Source organism: Micromys minutus (assembly GCF_963924665.1).
Source record: "Micromys minutus genome assembly, chromosome: 1".
Classification (NCBI taxonomy): Eukaryota; Metazoa; Chordata; class Mammalia; order Rodentia; family Muridae; genus Micromys; species Micromys minutus.
This window is the reverse complement of record NC_137969.1, coordinates 121719696-121737108: the sequence shown is the minus strand read 5'-3', so window position 1 is coordinate 121737108 and position 17413 is coordinate 121719696. Positions and strand designations below refer to the sequence as shown.

General features: G+C 43.3%; 1 protein-coding gene across 1 annotated transcript in view; it reads right to left on the bottom strand.

The window, feature by feature from the left end:
* KLB (klotho beta) overlaps positions 1 to 14480 on the bottom strand; it is a gene marked incomplete at its 5' end in the record, with an annotated part of 32746 nt that extends 18266 nt beyond the window's left edge. Inside the window, 2 exon segments of the mRNA XM_080909634.1 lie at positions 13655 to 14434; positions 14436 to 14480. Of these exon segments, the coding sequence (XP_080765760.1) occupies positions 13655 to 14434; positions 14436 to 14480 (825 nt within the window).
* Between the last annotated feature and the right edge of the window lie 2933 nt (positions 14481 to 17413).

Here is a 17413-nt window from a genome sequence, read left to right as displayed (position 1 = left end):
AAGAACTGCCTTGAAGCAGACAGACGCTGTGGATGGCCCACAGTTGGTTGAGGGCTTTTCTTAGAATGTGAGAAACCCTCAATTCAGCCCTCCGCAGGCATACACTGGTGTGCTGACAACCCTAGAATCCCGGAGGAGGAGGAAGCGTCTGCAGGATCTGAAATTTAGTATCAACCTTGGCTACAGAGTGAGTTCCAGGCCAGGCTGTGCTGAATGAGACTGTCAAAACAAACAAACCAGGAAAGAACAAGCTGGAAATAATTTCCTAACCTCCCTCCCAATCCCCCACTTCATGCTGTGATTACAGGTGTGTGCATTTATGGTCACACCCAGCTGTTACCTCGTCCTGGGCAGACAGTCTTTTTCCTATTTTGCATCTATATGTTTCTGGAATTCAGAACTCTCTAGAAAGCACATAAAGGACCTGTTGGCAAATCCTCCACCCCAGATTGGGAAGCCACGTGTTTGTCCACGTGCCTAGCACAGCATGTGCCGATGGGGAAACCCCTGTGCCTCTTCCTAGAACCAGTAATGCTGGCATTGGACATTTTCCTGAGTGGTGGTAGAGGCGACACGAATCCCTCAGGGCACTCTGCACTGATTCTTCCCCCAGAAGATGGTGATCTTTACACTACCATCAGTGCTTAGGACAGCACCACCCCAAACAAGGAAAAGTGCACTTATGTTCCTAGGGGCAACCGACTTTCACCATCACATAGAAGAGTGATGATGTTAAGAACAGGGGAACATAATCATATAAATACTAGGACCACATAATGTTCTAGGTGCTTCATTCGTGCATGCTTTCTCATTCATTCATGCACTCATTCATTCATTCATCCATTCAGTGCTCGTGTGTGAGAGCACAGCTCTGTCTGTGTGTGTGTCAGAGGTCGCAGATACGACTTGCTGGCCAGCTTGCTTTGATAATACCTTGTTTCTGTCTTTACTTGGGTCCTGGAGATCAGAACTCTAGTCCCCCCAATCCATATGCTTCCGTAGCAAGTGCTTTAACCACTATCATCCCTCCCCCGCCCTCCCATTTAAACTCACTTAAGTCCTACCAAGCAGGCACTGTCATCCGTGTTTTAAAAGGCAGGAAAACGGGGTGGAGAAAGTAAGTACTCTGTCTCATCCACGGAGTGGATCATGCCTAGGCTGTCTTGCTTCAGATCTTGGCTGTTGCTTAACTTTAAAGAATATTTTATCTAATTAAATTTTTGTTTTGTTTTGTTGAGAAAGTATCTCTTTATATATAGCTTTGGCTGGCCTGGAACTCACAGAGATTTGCTTGTGTCTGCCTCCCAAGTGCTGAGATTAAAGGTATGTGGTCCCATAACCAGTTTTAAATTTTTTTTTTCCATTATGATGCTGAAACTTAAAAAGGTAAGTGACTTGCCCAAGTCTCAGTGATAAGGCTAGGACCAGACAGAGGTCCTTCCTGTCTAGTTCACTGTCATTCCCAATCATGTAGATTTAGTTAAGAGCCTTTGAAGTGTACCTTTGTCTCTGAGACTGGAAGGTGATTAAACAGGCTGTGAAAACGCAAGGGGTACATACGACTATGGCTCACCCAGAGAGAGCCTCTAGTAAACATAGCAAGAAAAGCCATCGGAGAGTCAGAACTTTGGCCTTCATCCTGCTTTTCCAGTCGGGCCCCTCCTCAGGACCAATCACACAGAGAACCCGTAGGATTGCCTTCTGCTTTGTTTTCCCTTGAACGTGTACATACATCAGCAAAAGCAAATTTGCATTTTTCTTTGAGACAGGGTTTTACTAAGTATCCCCGACTGTCCCCAAGCTCCCTGTATAGACCAGGCTGGCCTTGAACTCACAGGGATCCACTTTCCTATGCCTCTCGGTTTTGGAACTAATGGCATGCACCATCATGCCTGGCAACAAATATTTATTTTTAAAATGTAAGGCACCATCATAGACATTTGGGGAAAAGGTGAACAGCGCAGGCCTTGCCTTCAGGACAGCTCTCAGAAATAAGGAGCATAGAATGTCTACACTCCCTCCTTCCCAGTGTGTTCTGAAGAACCGAATCAAACTGAGAACGGAGGGCTGGAGATTTGCTCAGTGGCTAGAGTGCTTGTCTTGCTTGTACAAAGTCCTGGGATTGATCTCTAATTCTACAAAACCCAGTATGGCGGCCCACACCCGTAACCCCAACCCTGGGAAACTAGGGGATTGAAGTTCAAGGTCAGTGTTGGTTGCATAATGGGTTCCAAGAAAATAGTCTGGGGAACGGGAGACGTACCTTAAATTTAAAAATAGACAAACTGCTGGTGGTTCGGATGCGCTTGGCCCACGGTTAGGGGGTGTGGCCTTGTTGGAGTGGGTGTGGCCTTGTTGGAGAAAGTTGGTCTCTGTGGGGTTTGGCTTTGAGGCCTTATGCTCAAGCTCTGCCCAGTGCGGAAGAGATAGTTTCCTTCTGGTGCTACCTTTGGGTCAAAATGTAGAATAGTCAGCTCCTTCTAGAGCACCATGTCTGTCTAGACGCTGCCATGCTTCCCACCATGATGATAATGAACTGAACCTCTGAAACTGTAAGCAAGTCCCAATTAAATGTGTTCCTTTATAAAAGTTGCCTTGGACTTGGTGATTCTTCACAGCAATAAAACACTAATTAAGACACAAATAAACAAACATATGGCTAGGTAGATAGCTAGACAGATGAATGAATGAATGAATGAATGTATAAATGTATGAATGAATGAGTGAAGTCAGTTGTGGTGGTATACATCTTTAACCCTAGCACTCTGGAAGCAGAGTTCTCAATAAGTTTGAGACCAACCTAGTCTACAGTAGTGTGAGACCTTGTCTCAAAAAATAGAATGAAATAAAACTAACAAATTAAATTTACTAAAACCAGGCTGGAGGGATGGCTCAATGGTTAAGAGCACTGATTGCTCTTCCAAAAGTCCTGAGTTCAAATACCAGAAACCACATGGCGGCTCACAACCATCTATAATGAGATCAGATGCCCTGTTCTGGTGTGTCTGAAGACAGCTACAGTGTACTTATATATAATAAATAAATAAACCTTAAAAAATTTACAAAGTCTTTTGGAGAGTGATCAAGTTAACTTAACTCAATGTGTTTCAGTGCAGTTTGGTTCAACAATAAAATATATTATGTTTATAATTTGAAAAAAAAATCCAGGGCTGGAGAGATGGCTCAGTGGTTAAGAGCACTGACTGCTCTTCCAGAGGTTCTGAGTTCAAATCCCAGCAATCACATGGTGGCTCACAACCATCTGTAATGAGATCTGATGCCCTCTTCTGGTGTGTCTGAAGATAGCTATAGTGTACTAATATATAATAAATAAATTAATTAATTAATTTAAAAAGAAGAAAAAAAGTCCAGAGAGGACTCTTGGCAGCTACCAACCAAAGTGCACACTCAGGTTGGACCGTAGGGCTGCCTTGTCTGGCTACTGTGCGAGAGATTGCACCTAACCCCAAAGAGATTTGATATGCCCAGGTAGGAGGGCCCACTCTCTCAGAAGAAGGGGAAAGATCATGCAGGGGAGGGACTCTGGGAGGGTGGCGCTGGAAGGGAAGACAGCGTTTTGGGATATAAACTAATAAATAAATAAAATTTTTTAAAAATTTAAAAAAAGTCCAGAGAGCCAGGCTTAGTGGCACACATGTGTAATCCCAGCAGGCTGACTCTATCGGAGGCCAGCTTGGGTTAGCAAGCCCCTATTTTTTAAGTTAAACATGATTTTTTAAAAGCCAAGAGACATTAGAAACAGTTTTTGTTAGAGAACTGGGCTGTTTTATGTTCCTTCAGATTCCCCAAACTTTTACAAATCTCAAAAGAAAAAAAATATACATATAATGAGTGTAAATGTTAAGCTCAATTATTCTGGATTTTATTGTGTGGAGAGAGTTTTATGCCCAATGATAACATGCTGACGTTCAACGTAAAGCAAGAAGAGGAGGCTTTGATTCATGCTGCATTAATATGAAAGTGGGTCAGATAACAGTCAACGTGGGACTCTAAGATTTAGGCCACAATCTCTGGTTAAGATAGGAGGCAGGCAGTACCGCCATGACATTCCTTTCTCTGCCCAACCCCCTCCGCTTTAGCTTTTAGAGACAGAGTCTAGCTATGTAGCCTTGGCTGACCTGGAATTCACTATTGCTGACCTGGAAGTCACTATATAAACCAGGTAAGCAGCCTGGCCGGGTTCTCCCCAAACATTTTCAGATGATACCATCGGATCGCTCAAGGATTACTTGAAGTGTCCCTGTGATCCATTCACAGTTGACTGGTACCTTAGAATGTTCTAGGCGATGTTCGGCAATTGCTAAGATTGCCAGTGCTCAGTGGTTGAATGAAATCTTTGCTACTGTTACTATTACTATTGTATATGTATGCTCATGAGTGTGCTGTATGTGCCTGCAGTGATTTCACACATGGATACAGGTGCCTGTGCACATGTGCCCGCACAGAGACCAGAGCAAGGCATGGAGTATTCTATTGTGCCTTATGAGACAGAGTCTCTCACTGAACCTGAAGGTAAGCCCCAGTAGACTTCCCGTCTTCACCCCCTACAGAGCTGAGGTTACAGGCATAGCACAGCCTTCCTGGCATTTTACCTGGGTGCTGGGATGCAAACTCAGATTCCTGGGCTTACACAGCAGTGTTCTTTCCCCTGAGCCATCTCTTCAGCCCCTGGTACTATGATTATAATGTAAGACCTATGCATTAGGGGGTTAAGTGAATTATATTCACAAGGGCACATGTAGTAGTCTAGTATCCCTTCAACAGGATACTAAAGTTTTGAGCAAATTAACATTATTAAGACAAATGAGAAACTCCATTTTAAAATCTGTTAGGGCTAACCTTTTAATCCCAGCACTCAGGAGGTAGAGGCAGGTGGACCTCTGTGAGTTTGAAGCCATCCTGGTCTACAGAAGGAGTTCTAGGACAGCCAGGAGAATAGAGCAGTGTTTCTCAGCCTTCCTAATGCTGAGACCCTTTAATACAGTTCCTCATGCTGTGATGACCCCCAACCGTAAATCTTTTTTGTTGCTACTTCATAAATGTAATATTGCTACTGTTACAAATTGTAATGTAAGTATCTGTTTTCCAATTTTGAAAGAGTTGTTTGACCCCAAAGGGGTTTCAACCCACAGGTTGAGCACCCACTGACTGAGAGAACCTGTCTCAAAATAAAATGTTAGGACTAGCAAGGAGCTAGCTCTGTGGTTAAGAGCGCTGTCTGTTCGTGATTGCTGGCGCCCACATGGTGGCTCACAATGGTTTGTGATTTCCGTTCCATGGTACATATGTAGGGAAAATACCCATATACATAAGATTAAATAAATAAATAAATGAATATTAAAGATGTTAGTCATGGAGTAACTAAAAACAGGGCTTTTAGGTCTATTTGCAGCAAAATTGAATTTTGGTTGTATTGATACCTTATCATTTTCCTAGAGAAGCTTTTGAAAGTTTTACTATGCTTGAAGAATGAGATCTCAGAAAATACCTGTCGAGGCTGCAAAATTAGCTTAGTGGTTACCAACACACAGTCAGACAGTGGTGGCCCACGCATTTAATCCCAGCACACAGGAGCTAGAGGCAGGTGGATCTCTGTGAGTTCCAGGACAGTCAAGACTACATCCCAAATGGTCCTCTGCCTTCACTTGAACACTATATTTTTGAAGATGTTGGTGGGGACTTGGTTGGGAGAGACTTAGAGGTGATATCTAATCTAATTCCGTGCATCTCGAATCCCCGGAGCCTTCTTGATATTCCAGACAGGAGGTTCGGTCGAGTCTGGGCAAAAGAAGATGATAAACCATGGCAGGAGGGCTTTCCCAGTTGTTTTTGTGGTATTAACACAAACTTTTGCTTAAGAATTTCATCACTTTTAAGAAAAACAAACTATATAGGGACAGTTACGTTTTTCATTTTCTTTTCGAGACGGTGGACTTAACATGTCTCTAGGCTGGCCTTCAACCATGGAACCTCCTCAGCTTCCCAAGGGCTGAGATTATAAGCATGTTTATTCTTATAAAACTATCCCAGCTATTTCTATTGTTTATTCTTTTCTTTTTAAGTTTCAACTATCTCGTTAAGATTTGTTTTGTGTATGGGGATAGCATTTGCCACCATAAATGGCAGAAGACTATGTGTGGGAGTTGGTTCTCTCCATCCACACAGGGGTGTGGGGGGGATGTCAGGCTTGGCAGCCCCGCGTTATTTTTGAATATTCATTTCTTGTTTTAGTTTTACCTTCGCTAATGAAAACTATAAACGACAGAATGAAGAACGCTCACTACTCGTTTTCACAACCCAGGATTTAAAAAAAAAAAAAAAAAAAAAAGTTTTGTTTTAAAGGCTAAGGATCAAACCCAGAGCCTTGTTCACCTAATCATTGTAAAGCTTATGTGTGTTCTGCTGTGTGTGGGCTCGCCCCGTGTACGTGGCTGCCTGAGGAAGCCCTGAGGAGGCGTGGGAGTCGCCGGAGCTAGAGGAAGTTGTTAGCTATCACTGCCAGAGCAGTGGGAGGAGCTTTGCTTTGTTTATTTGTTTGTTCTTAGTTTTTTGGAGAGGGTTTATCTGTGTAGCCCTGGCTGTGCTGGAACTCACTCTGTAGACCAGGCTGGCCTCGAACTCACAGAGACCGCCTGCTTCTGCCTCCTGAGTGCCGGGATTAAACCCTTGCACCACCATCACCTGGCTGGTTTTTGTTCTTGTCCTTTTAATTTTTTTTAATTTAAATTTTTTTTTATTCATTTGGCTTTTTGAGATAGGGTCTCATGTAGCTCAGGATAGCTATACAATTGGTAATCTTGACCTCTTGGCCCCTCTGCCTGCGCTTCCCAGTGCTGGTATTACAGGCATATCCCATTACACACATATATAGAAATCTAACAGCTGGCCATTGTGGTGCTGGCATTTGATCCAAGCACTGGGGAACAGAGGCAGGTGGATCTCTGTGGTTTCAAGGCTAGCCTGGTTAACATAGTGAGTTAGTTCCAGGACAGCCAGAACTACATAGTGAGACCCTGTCTAAATTCCCATAAAGAAACAAATAAACAAAAGTAAATATAACAAAATGTTTATATTTTAAAAAAGAAAAACCATTCAAAACAATCTATTTAATTCTTTGTCACATACCTAACATATGTCCATTATGTAAGTTTCTCCAACTAATAATGCAAAGAAATACTGCAAAAAAGTCAGTCCTCAAGGAGATGGAAAAATGGGGAAGAAACACAGGCTTATTTCAAGCTCAGGAACCAGCCAGTAAGGTCCTGACCCACAGTAGCATTTCCCAACATTCTGTTCTCTAACGCCCTAAGTGCCTCTTTCATGGTGTGAAGCAATCTCTTGGTCCCTGAGGAATTTCAGAAAGCTTGTCAGCGTTTGTGTGTGGCATACAAAAAAAAAAAAAAAAAAAAAAAAGTGTTGACACAGGTTACATTTTATAGAAAACTGTGTTCTTGATGACTGTGGTGTAAAGTTCATTTACAATAAATTTAGGGTCAGCAAGATGGCTCAGTGTGTAAAGGGGCTTGTTGCAAAGCCTGCTGAAGTGAGTTTGATCTAAAACTGATTCCCCCAGTAGTCTTTTGACCTTCACACTTGAGTCCCAGCACGTGAGCAGCCCCACCCCCAACAAACAAAAATCCTTTTTTTTTTTTAAAGACAAAGTCTCTCTCTATGTAGCCCTAGCTGTCCTGTGTCTTGCTAAGTATACCAGGCTGGTTTCAAACTCACAAAGAACCATGTAACTCAGCCTCTCAAATGCAGAAATTAAGGCTGTGTGTTGAATAATTGTGAATCACGCAGCTTGGGTGCTAGAAACGGAATTCAGGTCCTTTGCAAGAGTGCTCTCAACCACTGAGCCACCCCTCCAGCACCCCTTTCCCTTTTGCTTGTTTGTTTCTTCCTTCCTTCCTTTCTCTTTTCTGTTTTTGAGACAGGGTGTTCTCAGTGTAGCTTTGGAGGTCCTATACTTGCTTTGTAGACCAGGCTGGCCTTAAACTCACTTCCTTGTGCCTGTGTCTCCTGAGTGCTGGGATCAAAGGTGTGCACCACCATGCCCAGCCCCCTCTTAAAATCCTTTTGTAAAGTATTGTGTCTTCTCTGAAAATAGACTCGCACACAAGTTAACTTTGAGGTTGTACATGAGCCTTACAGATCCTGTGAGAACATCTGGGAGGCAATGTTGTCATCTCTACACATCTCCTGCATCCTGGCCATGTCTCATCTGACCACTTGTCAGAAGTCACTGGGTTTTGAGAAGCGGGGTAAAGGGAAAGACTCTTGAGTGTTGTGATATATTTGGCGATGTCTGGAGACACTTTGGGTTGTCACAGGCCTGAAGCAGGGCTGGGTTCAGGCTGAGGAATTAGGCTGGGTGATTTGTAGCTGGCGGAGGCCCCAGAGTTGCTGGACACCGTAGAGTGCTCAGGATAGTCCATCTGAACAGAGAGTTACCCAGCCCCGAATGTCAATAGCTCTAGGCTTGAGAAATCCTCTCACTGTGTCAACAGTGTATGTCTATGAAAGATAACATTGCAGAGCCACAAAATGGTCACAGCTAACACAGAGGACAGCAACGCTTTGTGGGGTGAACCGAAGGAATGACTACTTGCTAAGGCTCGCACCCTAACCCCTGAGGCTGTCTATCCAAGACGGTCCACTTTAAGGAAAAAGTTTACACACTCAGATGATTATTTGTACTTGTTGACTTAATGAAAAACAAATGCCATTATTGCCTTCACTACTCGGTGTGAACTCTTGGGGTTTGAGGATCCGAGAAAGGACACCACCTGTGTAGACCAATTAGCTATGAAATGTTACTTATTTTGAAAATTACATTGTATTTATGTTGTGGACATGTGTGTCTATGTATAGTTTGTGTGTGTCAGGGGATACATGCCACAGACCTTATGTGGAGGTTCTCTCCTTTCACCAGGTCATCAGGCTTGGCATCGGTTGCCTTACCAGTTGAACCATTTTGGTAGTCCTACACATTTATTTTGAGATAGGTTCTTACTATGTAACCCAAGCTGGCTTTGAACTCACATTCTCCCTGCCTCCGCCTCCTGAGTGCCAGGATTAATATTGCCACACCCATATGACTATTGAACTTTAAAAACCAAACATAAAAAACCTCTTTCTTTCTTCTTTTAAAATGTATTCATTTAATTTTGAGTCAGGGCTTCACTGTTGCTCTGGCTGGCCTGGAACTCCACACAGACCAGGCTGGCTTCAAATTCACAAAGAACTGTTAGGATTCAGCCACCTAGCCCAGGTAAAATCTTTATTCTATAAATGCCAACCCATAAGAAGGAACAGACCTGAGAGAGGAGGAAAGGGTCCTCTGAGGGTGTCCTACCTGTTGACATTATCTCTACACAGTCAGCCAGGAAATTGCTCTTTTTTTGCTTAAAGCAAAATTGCTTGAATTCGATTTGTCACTCGCAACCAGCAGCATCCTGACTAATATACCACCAGATTAATATCAGCAATATCTCAAGAATTAGCAACAATACAACAAAACAGGAAGATTGAATTTGACATTGGCTCTTTGATTACAAAGATTAAGTTAGAGAGGCTGGGGGATGACTCAACATTTTAAGAGCACTGGCTGCTCTTTCAGTGACCCTGGGTTCAATTCCCAGCACCCACAAGGCAACTCATAGCTCTGTAGCTCTAATTCCAGGGGGTCTGGGACCTTCACAGACACACATGCAGGCAAACCACCAATGCATATAAAAACAAAAATAAATAAATCTTTTTAAAAAAGATTAAGTTAGAAGCCTAAAGTATTCATTTAACAGACATATATACTCTAACATGTGCCAAATGTTCTGCGTTAGATGCTGGAAACATAAGAGGAAAGAGCAAGCAGACAGGGCAGGAGAGATGGCTCAGCAGGGAGAAGTACTTTCCTTTAAGCCCGAGGAACTGAGCTCCATCCCTGAGACCCACATAAGAGAAAGAGAGAATGACTACCAAAAGTCACCCTCCAAGCTCCACTGAACCTGGGCCTCAGCACAAATAAATAGAATTTAAAAACACAAAGCAAAAGAAGCAAACACAAGCAATAGCAATGGCAACAAAAGTCCTAGGAACTCCTAGTCTAACTGAAGAGAAAGAAAGGAATCAGGGGCTGGAGAGATAACTCAGTGATTAAGAGCATTGGCTGCGAGGCTCTGCCAGAGTCTGACAAATAAATACAACCAACAACTGGACTGAGCACAGGGACCCCAATGGAGGAGTTAAGAGAAAAGACTGAAGGAGCTGAAGGGGTTTGCAACCTCATGGGAAGAACAACAATATCAACCAATCAGACCCCACAGAGCTCCCAGGGACTAAACCAACCAAAGAGTACACACATGGAGGGACCCATGGCTCCAGATGCATGTGTAGCTGAGGATGGCCTTGCCAGGCATCAAGGGGAGGAGATGCCCTTGGTTCTGTGAAGGCTTGATGCCACAGTGTAGGAATGCCAGGGAGGCATGCGTGGGTGGGTGGGGGAACATCCTCATAGAAGTAGGGGGAGAGGGGATGGGATAGGGGGTTTCTGGAGGGAAAACCAGGAAATAGGATAACACTTGAAATGTAAATAAGTTAGGAGATCCCGTTTAAAAGAAAAAAGAGCACTGACTGCTCTTCCAAAGGACCTGGGTTCAGTTCCCAGCACCCACGGGGCAGCTCACGACTGTCTGAGACTCCAGCTCCCTCAGGCATGCAGGCAAAATGCCTTTAAAGAAAGAATAGACTGGTATAACTTCAGTGAGCCCACAGAAGGGACAGTTACCTATGAGGTGGTGACTGTCTAAAGCAAGTTTGTCACAGTGTTAGATGGGAAAAGCAGGGCTTTGAAAGGCCTTCTGTCTGGATAGAACATGCTAAAAGGGCTGGGTGAGGAGGACTAGCAAGGTAAACCTGGGTGTTAACAACAATCCGTGACTAGTGTGTGCTTCCAGAGGGTGATCTGATATTGGGTTGGGAGACGGGCTCGAAAGGGGGTTTGGAAGGGCTGGGTAGCTCAGAAAGCTCAGAAAGCCATCAAAGTATTTCATGCAAGGAAAGCAATCCAGTGCATGTTTCAAATAGTATTGTTATTCAGGCATGATAATCGCTATCCTAAGGCTATTGTGAAAATTGCATATGAGTTAAGTTGATAAGATGCTTAAAAATGCCAGACCAAAAATCCACCTTATTCTGTTCCAAATACTATCAAAAACTCAGAACAGAACATCCATTGGTAGGTGGAATTATGGGAAATTCATGCCAGAGGTATAGACTTACTTTAAGGAATCTCAAAGTATCTTCAGTAACATAGTTTCATACGAGTTAGTGTTGGGGATGTTGGTAGTTGGTTTGCCCAGTGTGTTCATAGCACTAGATTTTCTCTCTAACACCTACATAAACCAGCGATGGTCGTCTAGACTGTTCCGAGGTGGGAGCGGAAGGGTAACAATTTGGAGGCCATGGCCAGTTACACAACAAAGTCAAGGGCAGTCAGGGCTGTGTGAGGCTTCATCTTAAAAACAAAAACAAACAAGCAAACAAAAGCTTACTTTCCAAGTATGGAGCTGGGCGATTCGGGTTCCCTCTAAACTAGGACATTTCAAATTGAAACAAACTTTTAAGATCATTCTAGAACTAGGACTATTGGCCATGCGGTTTCCAAAAACCTCTGAGAAGTAGAGTCTAAAGAATCCTACGCTCCTCACAGCTAAGCTAGTGTTAGCTTAATACATGTTATTGCAGTGAAAACTAATCTAAAGACTGCTTCTCCGTGCCACAGGGGGAGAAAGAAAAATACTTTGTTGCAGCATAAAATATCAAATCAATACTTTCTCTCTCTTTCTTTTTTGTTAAACGAGGGGCTGAGGGAAGAAGCCCTGTGGGGAAGAAGTTCACTTCAGGCTACCAAAGCACTGCCAGACTTCTCTCTGGTGCGATAGGTCACTGGGTTTTGCTGCGGATTTCACTGTTTTGGTGATTTCAGGGGACTCCTTAGGCCATTTTTCTAGATTTAGAAATTGTAAGGACAACGGAGAAATAACGTGGGGCAACATGATTATTTACAAATAAAATCCTCGGAGATGGCTCAGTAGACTAAGCCACTTGTCATCAGGCCTGACAACCTGAGTTTGTTCCCCAGGTCCCACGTGGCGGGAGGGAGGAACCGACTCCAGCAAGATGTCCTCTGACCTCCGAAAGCATACCATGGCACGTGCACAGGACTGGTGTGTGTGTCTGTGCGTTTGAACAGGCTCACAAGCACCCACTCACACACACACACATGCAGTCATACATAAATGTGAATTCTGGAAACAAGTCCAGTAGATGAGGTAGAGGAAAAGGGAAAACAGGAGAACAAAACATTTTTACAGCTATTTTGGATGGAACAAAAGAGCTTGAGATCATAATGCAATTTATTTCCTGCTAAGGGAAGATGTGACTGAATTCATCAGACTAAATATATGAGGTCTATATTTACATGAATCCAGAATCCGAAGGAAAAGGAGGGTTAGCTGGAGCAGTCTTATGTTCCTGGACACTTTCTGTTCCTACATATTTGAAATTTTGATTCCTTAGAATAGATTGTTTCCCCTCACACATTATAAAATGTTATTGATAACCCTTTCCTTTTACCTTAAAAATGTAACAAGCATTTCAAGTCAGTTATTCTTCTCAAGTGAACTATTTATTCAAGAAATTAACTCTGTTTCCAAATGTCAGTCTCCTGTGAGGCTGGGTCCCTCCCTAGATTACCCTTTAATAAAAATGGTTAAAATAAAGAGCTTTTGGTAACACTACCTATCGTAAATATTATATTCACAGCAGCTGAATTGTACTCTGAACATGACCGAGTTTGACCTCACTGAGCTTCCGATCTTAAGGTGAGAATCATGGAGACAGGGGCCTATTTCACGGCTGTCGTAAGGGTCAACCGAGTTCCACACAGAGCGCTTCCCCTCACCTGGGCTGCAATGCTGGGAACTGTCATTTTTCATGCACTTTTAGTATAGTTTGAATACATGGAGCTTTCCAGCCTAAACACTGGCTTCTGAAATTCCCTATTTTAAATACCTCTCCCCCAGGAGGGCCTCAGGTTTTATATTGTTGGTTTCATTTAGCTCCCAACACACGTTATCCCACCTGTTTTGATATGGGACCTATGTAATGCCAACTCTGAGCTGTAAATCTATCATTTTCTGTATTTAATATGCACAGGTGAGCTACCAACAATTCCCCTGACTATGTCTAAGTACCACCAAGCACAGGAACAACAAATCCACAGTAGAAGGATTGGGCATCAACATTATTCTTCCATTGGGTGTTACTGTCAGAAAAACAGTCTCTGTAAAGCGCTGCTTTCCCACCGAATAAAACTAGACTCCCATTCTCACACTAAGCTACATAACCGAGTATTTTTAAAGTGGCCTTAAGCGCGGCTGTGAGGGGAACTGAATCAATATATTAGTACCAAGGTTGGATAAGACCCATCTGACTATGAAATTGGAGGACAGACTTTGTAAATCAGTGTGAACTTAGTGCTGTTGATTTCTGGTAAACTGCCCCTTAAAAGAATGTTTCTCTTTAACCCAATCCCCTGTTTTGAAGCTCTTGTGAGAAGCCAGCTGTACAGTACCTTGATCAAGTTGTGTCCCACAGTGTAGACAGCTGTTAAATTTCCCTTCTCTCCTGGCGCATGCATACCTGTGCCAAATCCATGCCAAGCAACAAGGTAAGGGTTGTGAATTGTAATCCAGTATTTGACACGGTCCCCAAAGGTCTGGAAGCAGTATGTGGCATAGTCATTGAAGAGATCTATCATAGTTGCATTTTTCCAGCCCCCATATTCTTCCTGTAGCGCCAAAGGCAAATCCCAATGGTATAAGGTAACGATGGGTTCGATATTCCTGAGCACCAGCGAGTCCAGAAGTCTGTTGTAGTAATGGAGACCTTTTGCATTCACGGCTGCTACTGTTCCATTGGGGAACAACCGTGGCCAGGAGATTGAGAACTGATAAAAAGAAACTCCTAAAAAATCCAGAGCCAACAAGTCCTTTTCCAGAAAGACGTAACTGTCAGTGGATCTGTCTGTGCCGTGGACACCGCTCAGGTGTGAGTCGACGTAACGGTCCCAGATCGAGGGTCCTCTTCCATCCGTCTTCCAACTCCCTTCCACTTGAAATGCTCCAGTCCCAACGCCCCAGGAAAAGTTTTTAGGGAAAGTGTCATGGAGGAACAGCTGACTTGGGCTTACCGGACTCACGTATTGCTTTTTATCCCATATTGCTTTCCCGTCTCCAGAGAAGCCGGTAACAGCTCGCAGCAGGACAAACGCAGACAGCACGGCCGATCTTTGCAGTGCCCCGTTGGACATTGTTTTCCTAGAGCGTGTGTTTCTTTCATCAGAGCTGAGGAAAAATCCATTCATTCCCTGGAGACCCTGCTGCACAGCCTGTCTTCATTTGCCACTGACTGCTGGACTGTCTTTATCAGCGCTCTAGTAAAAGCCTGTGATTGTAAAGCCCTGTCAATGATTAGCCTGGACCGGGGAGACTTAGGATGGGTCATGAGAGCCACGCAATTGGAGGGAGGTGGCCTCGTTGCCGTCAACAACATGTGGTGTCGTCTTCTTGGGATGAGGAAGATCCGACCAGCGAAAATGCATCCCGGACACTAATTTGAGTGTGTTAAATAAATGCATGGAAACCGTGCCCGAGAATGGTGTTTTCTGTGTAGTCTTTCACATGGCCCAAGAGTTTTTCTGAATGGTTTGAACTTTATTGAATAAGGGATCTATTTTTCTATTGTTAGAGTTTGAGTGGTAATTTTATCATCTCCCATTTTGGGAAAGTCAGTTTTATGTACAGGTCCGTAGCCAGAAGTAAATATTTAAAAGCAGGACATTACACTTCACCCAAAACCATACACGCATAAGAATAATCTTAATAATCTACTTCAAGAAAATTTAGTTGGTCACGGAGGCTCATGACTACAATACCCATATGTGGGAGGCTGAAACAGGAGGATTGCTGAGTTTAAGGATGGCTTACATTACTTAATTGAAGCCACAATGGCTAGAGAGCAAGGCTCCATTTCAAAGACCCCAAAACCAAACCAAGTAGCCAGGTGCTTTGTGATCAGAGCACTTGGAGGTAGAATCAAGAAGAACAGAAGAAGGTTGTACTTCAAGTCAGCCTTGGGCTACATGACACTGGATGTGGGAGACAATTTGAGTTGAGGACTTGTTGGGGCCTATGAATTTAATTTCTTTGGCAGCACTAGAGATCAAACCTAGGTCTTATGGATGTTAAGAAAATGCCCTACCACTGGGTTATATCTTCAATTCTCTTTTTAATTTTATTTTGAAGCAGGGCTTCCTTCTGATACCCACAAACTTAATATGTAGTACAAACTGGCCTTGAACTTGTGGCAATTCCCCTGCCTCAGACCTGCAACATCGGGCTCAGCAAAGTTCCTAAACTTTCTTCTTTTTTAAGACAAAGTCTCACCACAAAGCTCTGTCTGACCCAGGACTCAAGTTCGCACTAGGGTTTCCTGTCACATAAGGAGCAGCGTGCACTGGGTGTGTGATGGTGTAAATCTTTAATCCAGCATTTGGAAGGCAGAGGTGGGTGGTCTACACAGTGATGACAGGCCAGCCAGAGCTACACAGTGAGACCCAGTCTCCAAAACAACAACAAAAGAAAACAAAAGCCCAGGAAGCATAATAAGAATATATTTATATATTAGTATGAGGGTAGAGTTACCTCAGGTGAGGCACTTAGACCAGAGATTAACACACAGTAAACGATTAATAAACCTAAATTTAAAAAATATTCTGAGACAGGCTTTTTTCTTTCTTTCTTTCTTTTTTTTAAAGATTTATTTATTTTATTTATGAGTACACTGTAGCTGTCTTCAGACACACCAGAAGAGGGCATCAGATCTCATTACAGATGGTTGTAAGCCACTATGTGGTTGCTGAGAATTGAACTCAGGACTTCTGGAAGAGCAGTCGGTGCTCTTAACCACTGAGCTGTCTCTCTCCAGCCCTGAGACAGGTTCTTAGTCTACAGTGCAGGCTGGGCTAGAACTTCTAGACTCTTCCTGCCTCAGCCTCATGGGTGCTGGGATTATGAACACACACACCATTGGCTGGTTTGGCTTTTTTGTTTTTTGAGACAGGGTTTTGTTGTTAGTCCAGGCTAACCTAGAATTTGTCATCTGTTCAACCTCAGCCTGCCCAGTGAATAAACATTAGTTTTATGTGAAAGGGGAAGAGTTCAGTAAGCGATACTCAGATGTAGCATTGAAGTTCTGTTCTCCCTGGGCTCGGCTTCTGACTTGGTCTGGCTTCCTTTGCCATCAGTTGAGACTTCATGCAGCACACTTCTCTTTGGCATCACGTGTGTCTGCATCCAGTGTAGCCTAGGGGTTTTCCCTGTGAGCTCCCTCGCCGTTCGCTATGGTACTCCTCTTAGCTCATGTCTGTTTTAAAACCCAGCTACATCCTCTGGAAAATCTCTCTGACCAAAGTTTGGTTGGATTTAGATGGGTCTCTGTTGTTTCTGTGATAGCCTGTGTGTTTCTATTAAAACACATCACGTAAGTCAACAAAAGACACAGTGAAATTCTGTGCAGTCTTTGTTCAATCGTAAACCCCCTCTTGATGATCACAGGGCCTGGAAAGCAGAGGCAGGCAGATCTCAGTTAGAGGTCAGACTGGTTTACATAGCGAGTTCTGGCTAGTCAGGCTGACATAACAAGATGAGACCCTGCATTAAGAAAACCAAACCAAACTGGAGCAAAAATAAATGAAACAAAACAACAACAACAAAAGACGAGAGGTTGGGCTGCAGATGTAGCTCAGTGGTAGCCTAGCGTGTTTAAGGCTTGAGGGTCCATCTCTCAAAACAAAGGTGTGAATAAGATTGTAAGTCCTAATGGTTTAATTGTGTCTTAGTGCAGCAGTACTTACAGGAAGTAGTTTTCCAGCACAACATGAACCTACACTTTTCTTGTATTTTTTGGTCCAATAAGTCTTGAAGTTAATCATGACTCAACTGTTTTTCCTCTTTTGAAATACATTCTGTTATCTTTTTAAAAGAATTCACATATGCATAAAGAGGTATTTTGAGCATATTCATTCCACATTCCTCCCCCTAACTCCTCCCACCCCACACTCCGACCTTATCTTTTCCCAGCTTTTTTTTTTTTTTTTTTTTTTTTTGCGACAAGCTGCTGTCCTAGAACTAGAACTATATAGACCATGATGGTATATTGTTTCCAGTTTGTATTGCCCGTGTACTCTGGTTAACCAAGGAAGGGCCACACCCTTAAAGAAAACTGGCCCCTGTCTTTCTGGAATATTGACTGGCTTGACTGTGTGCAGATT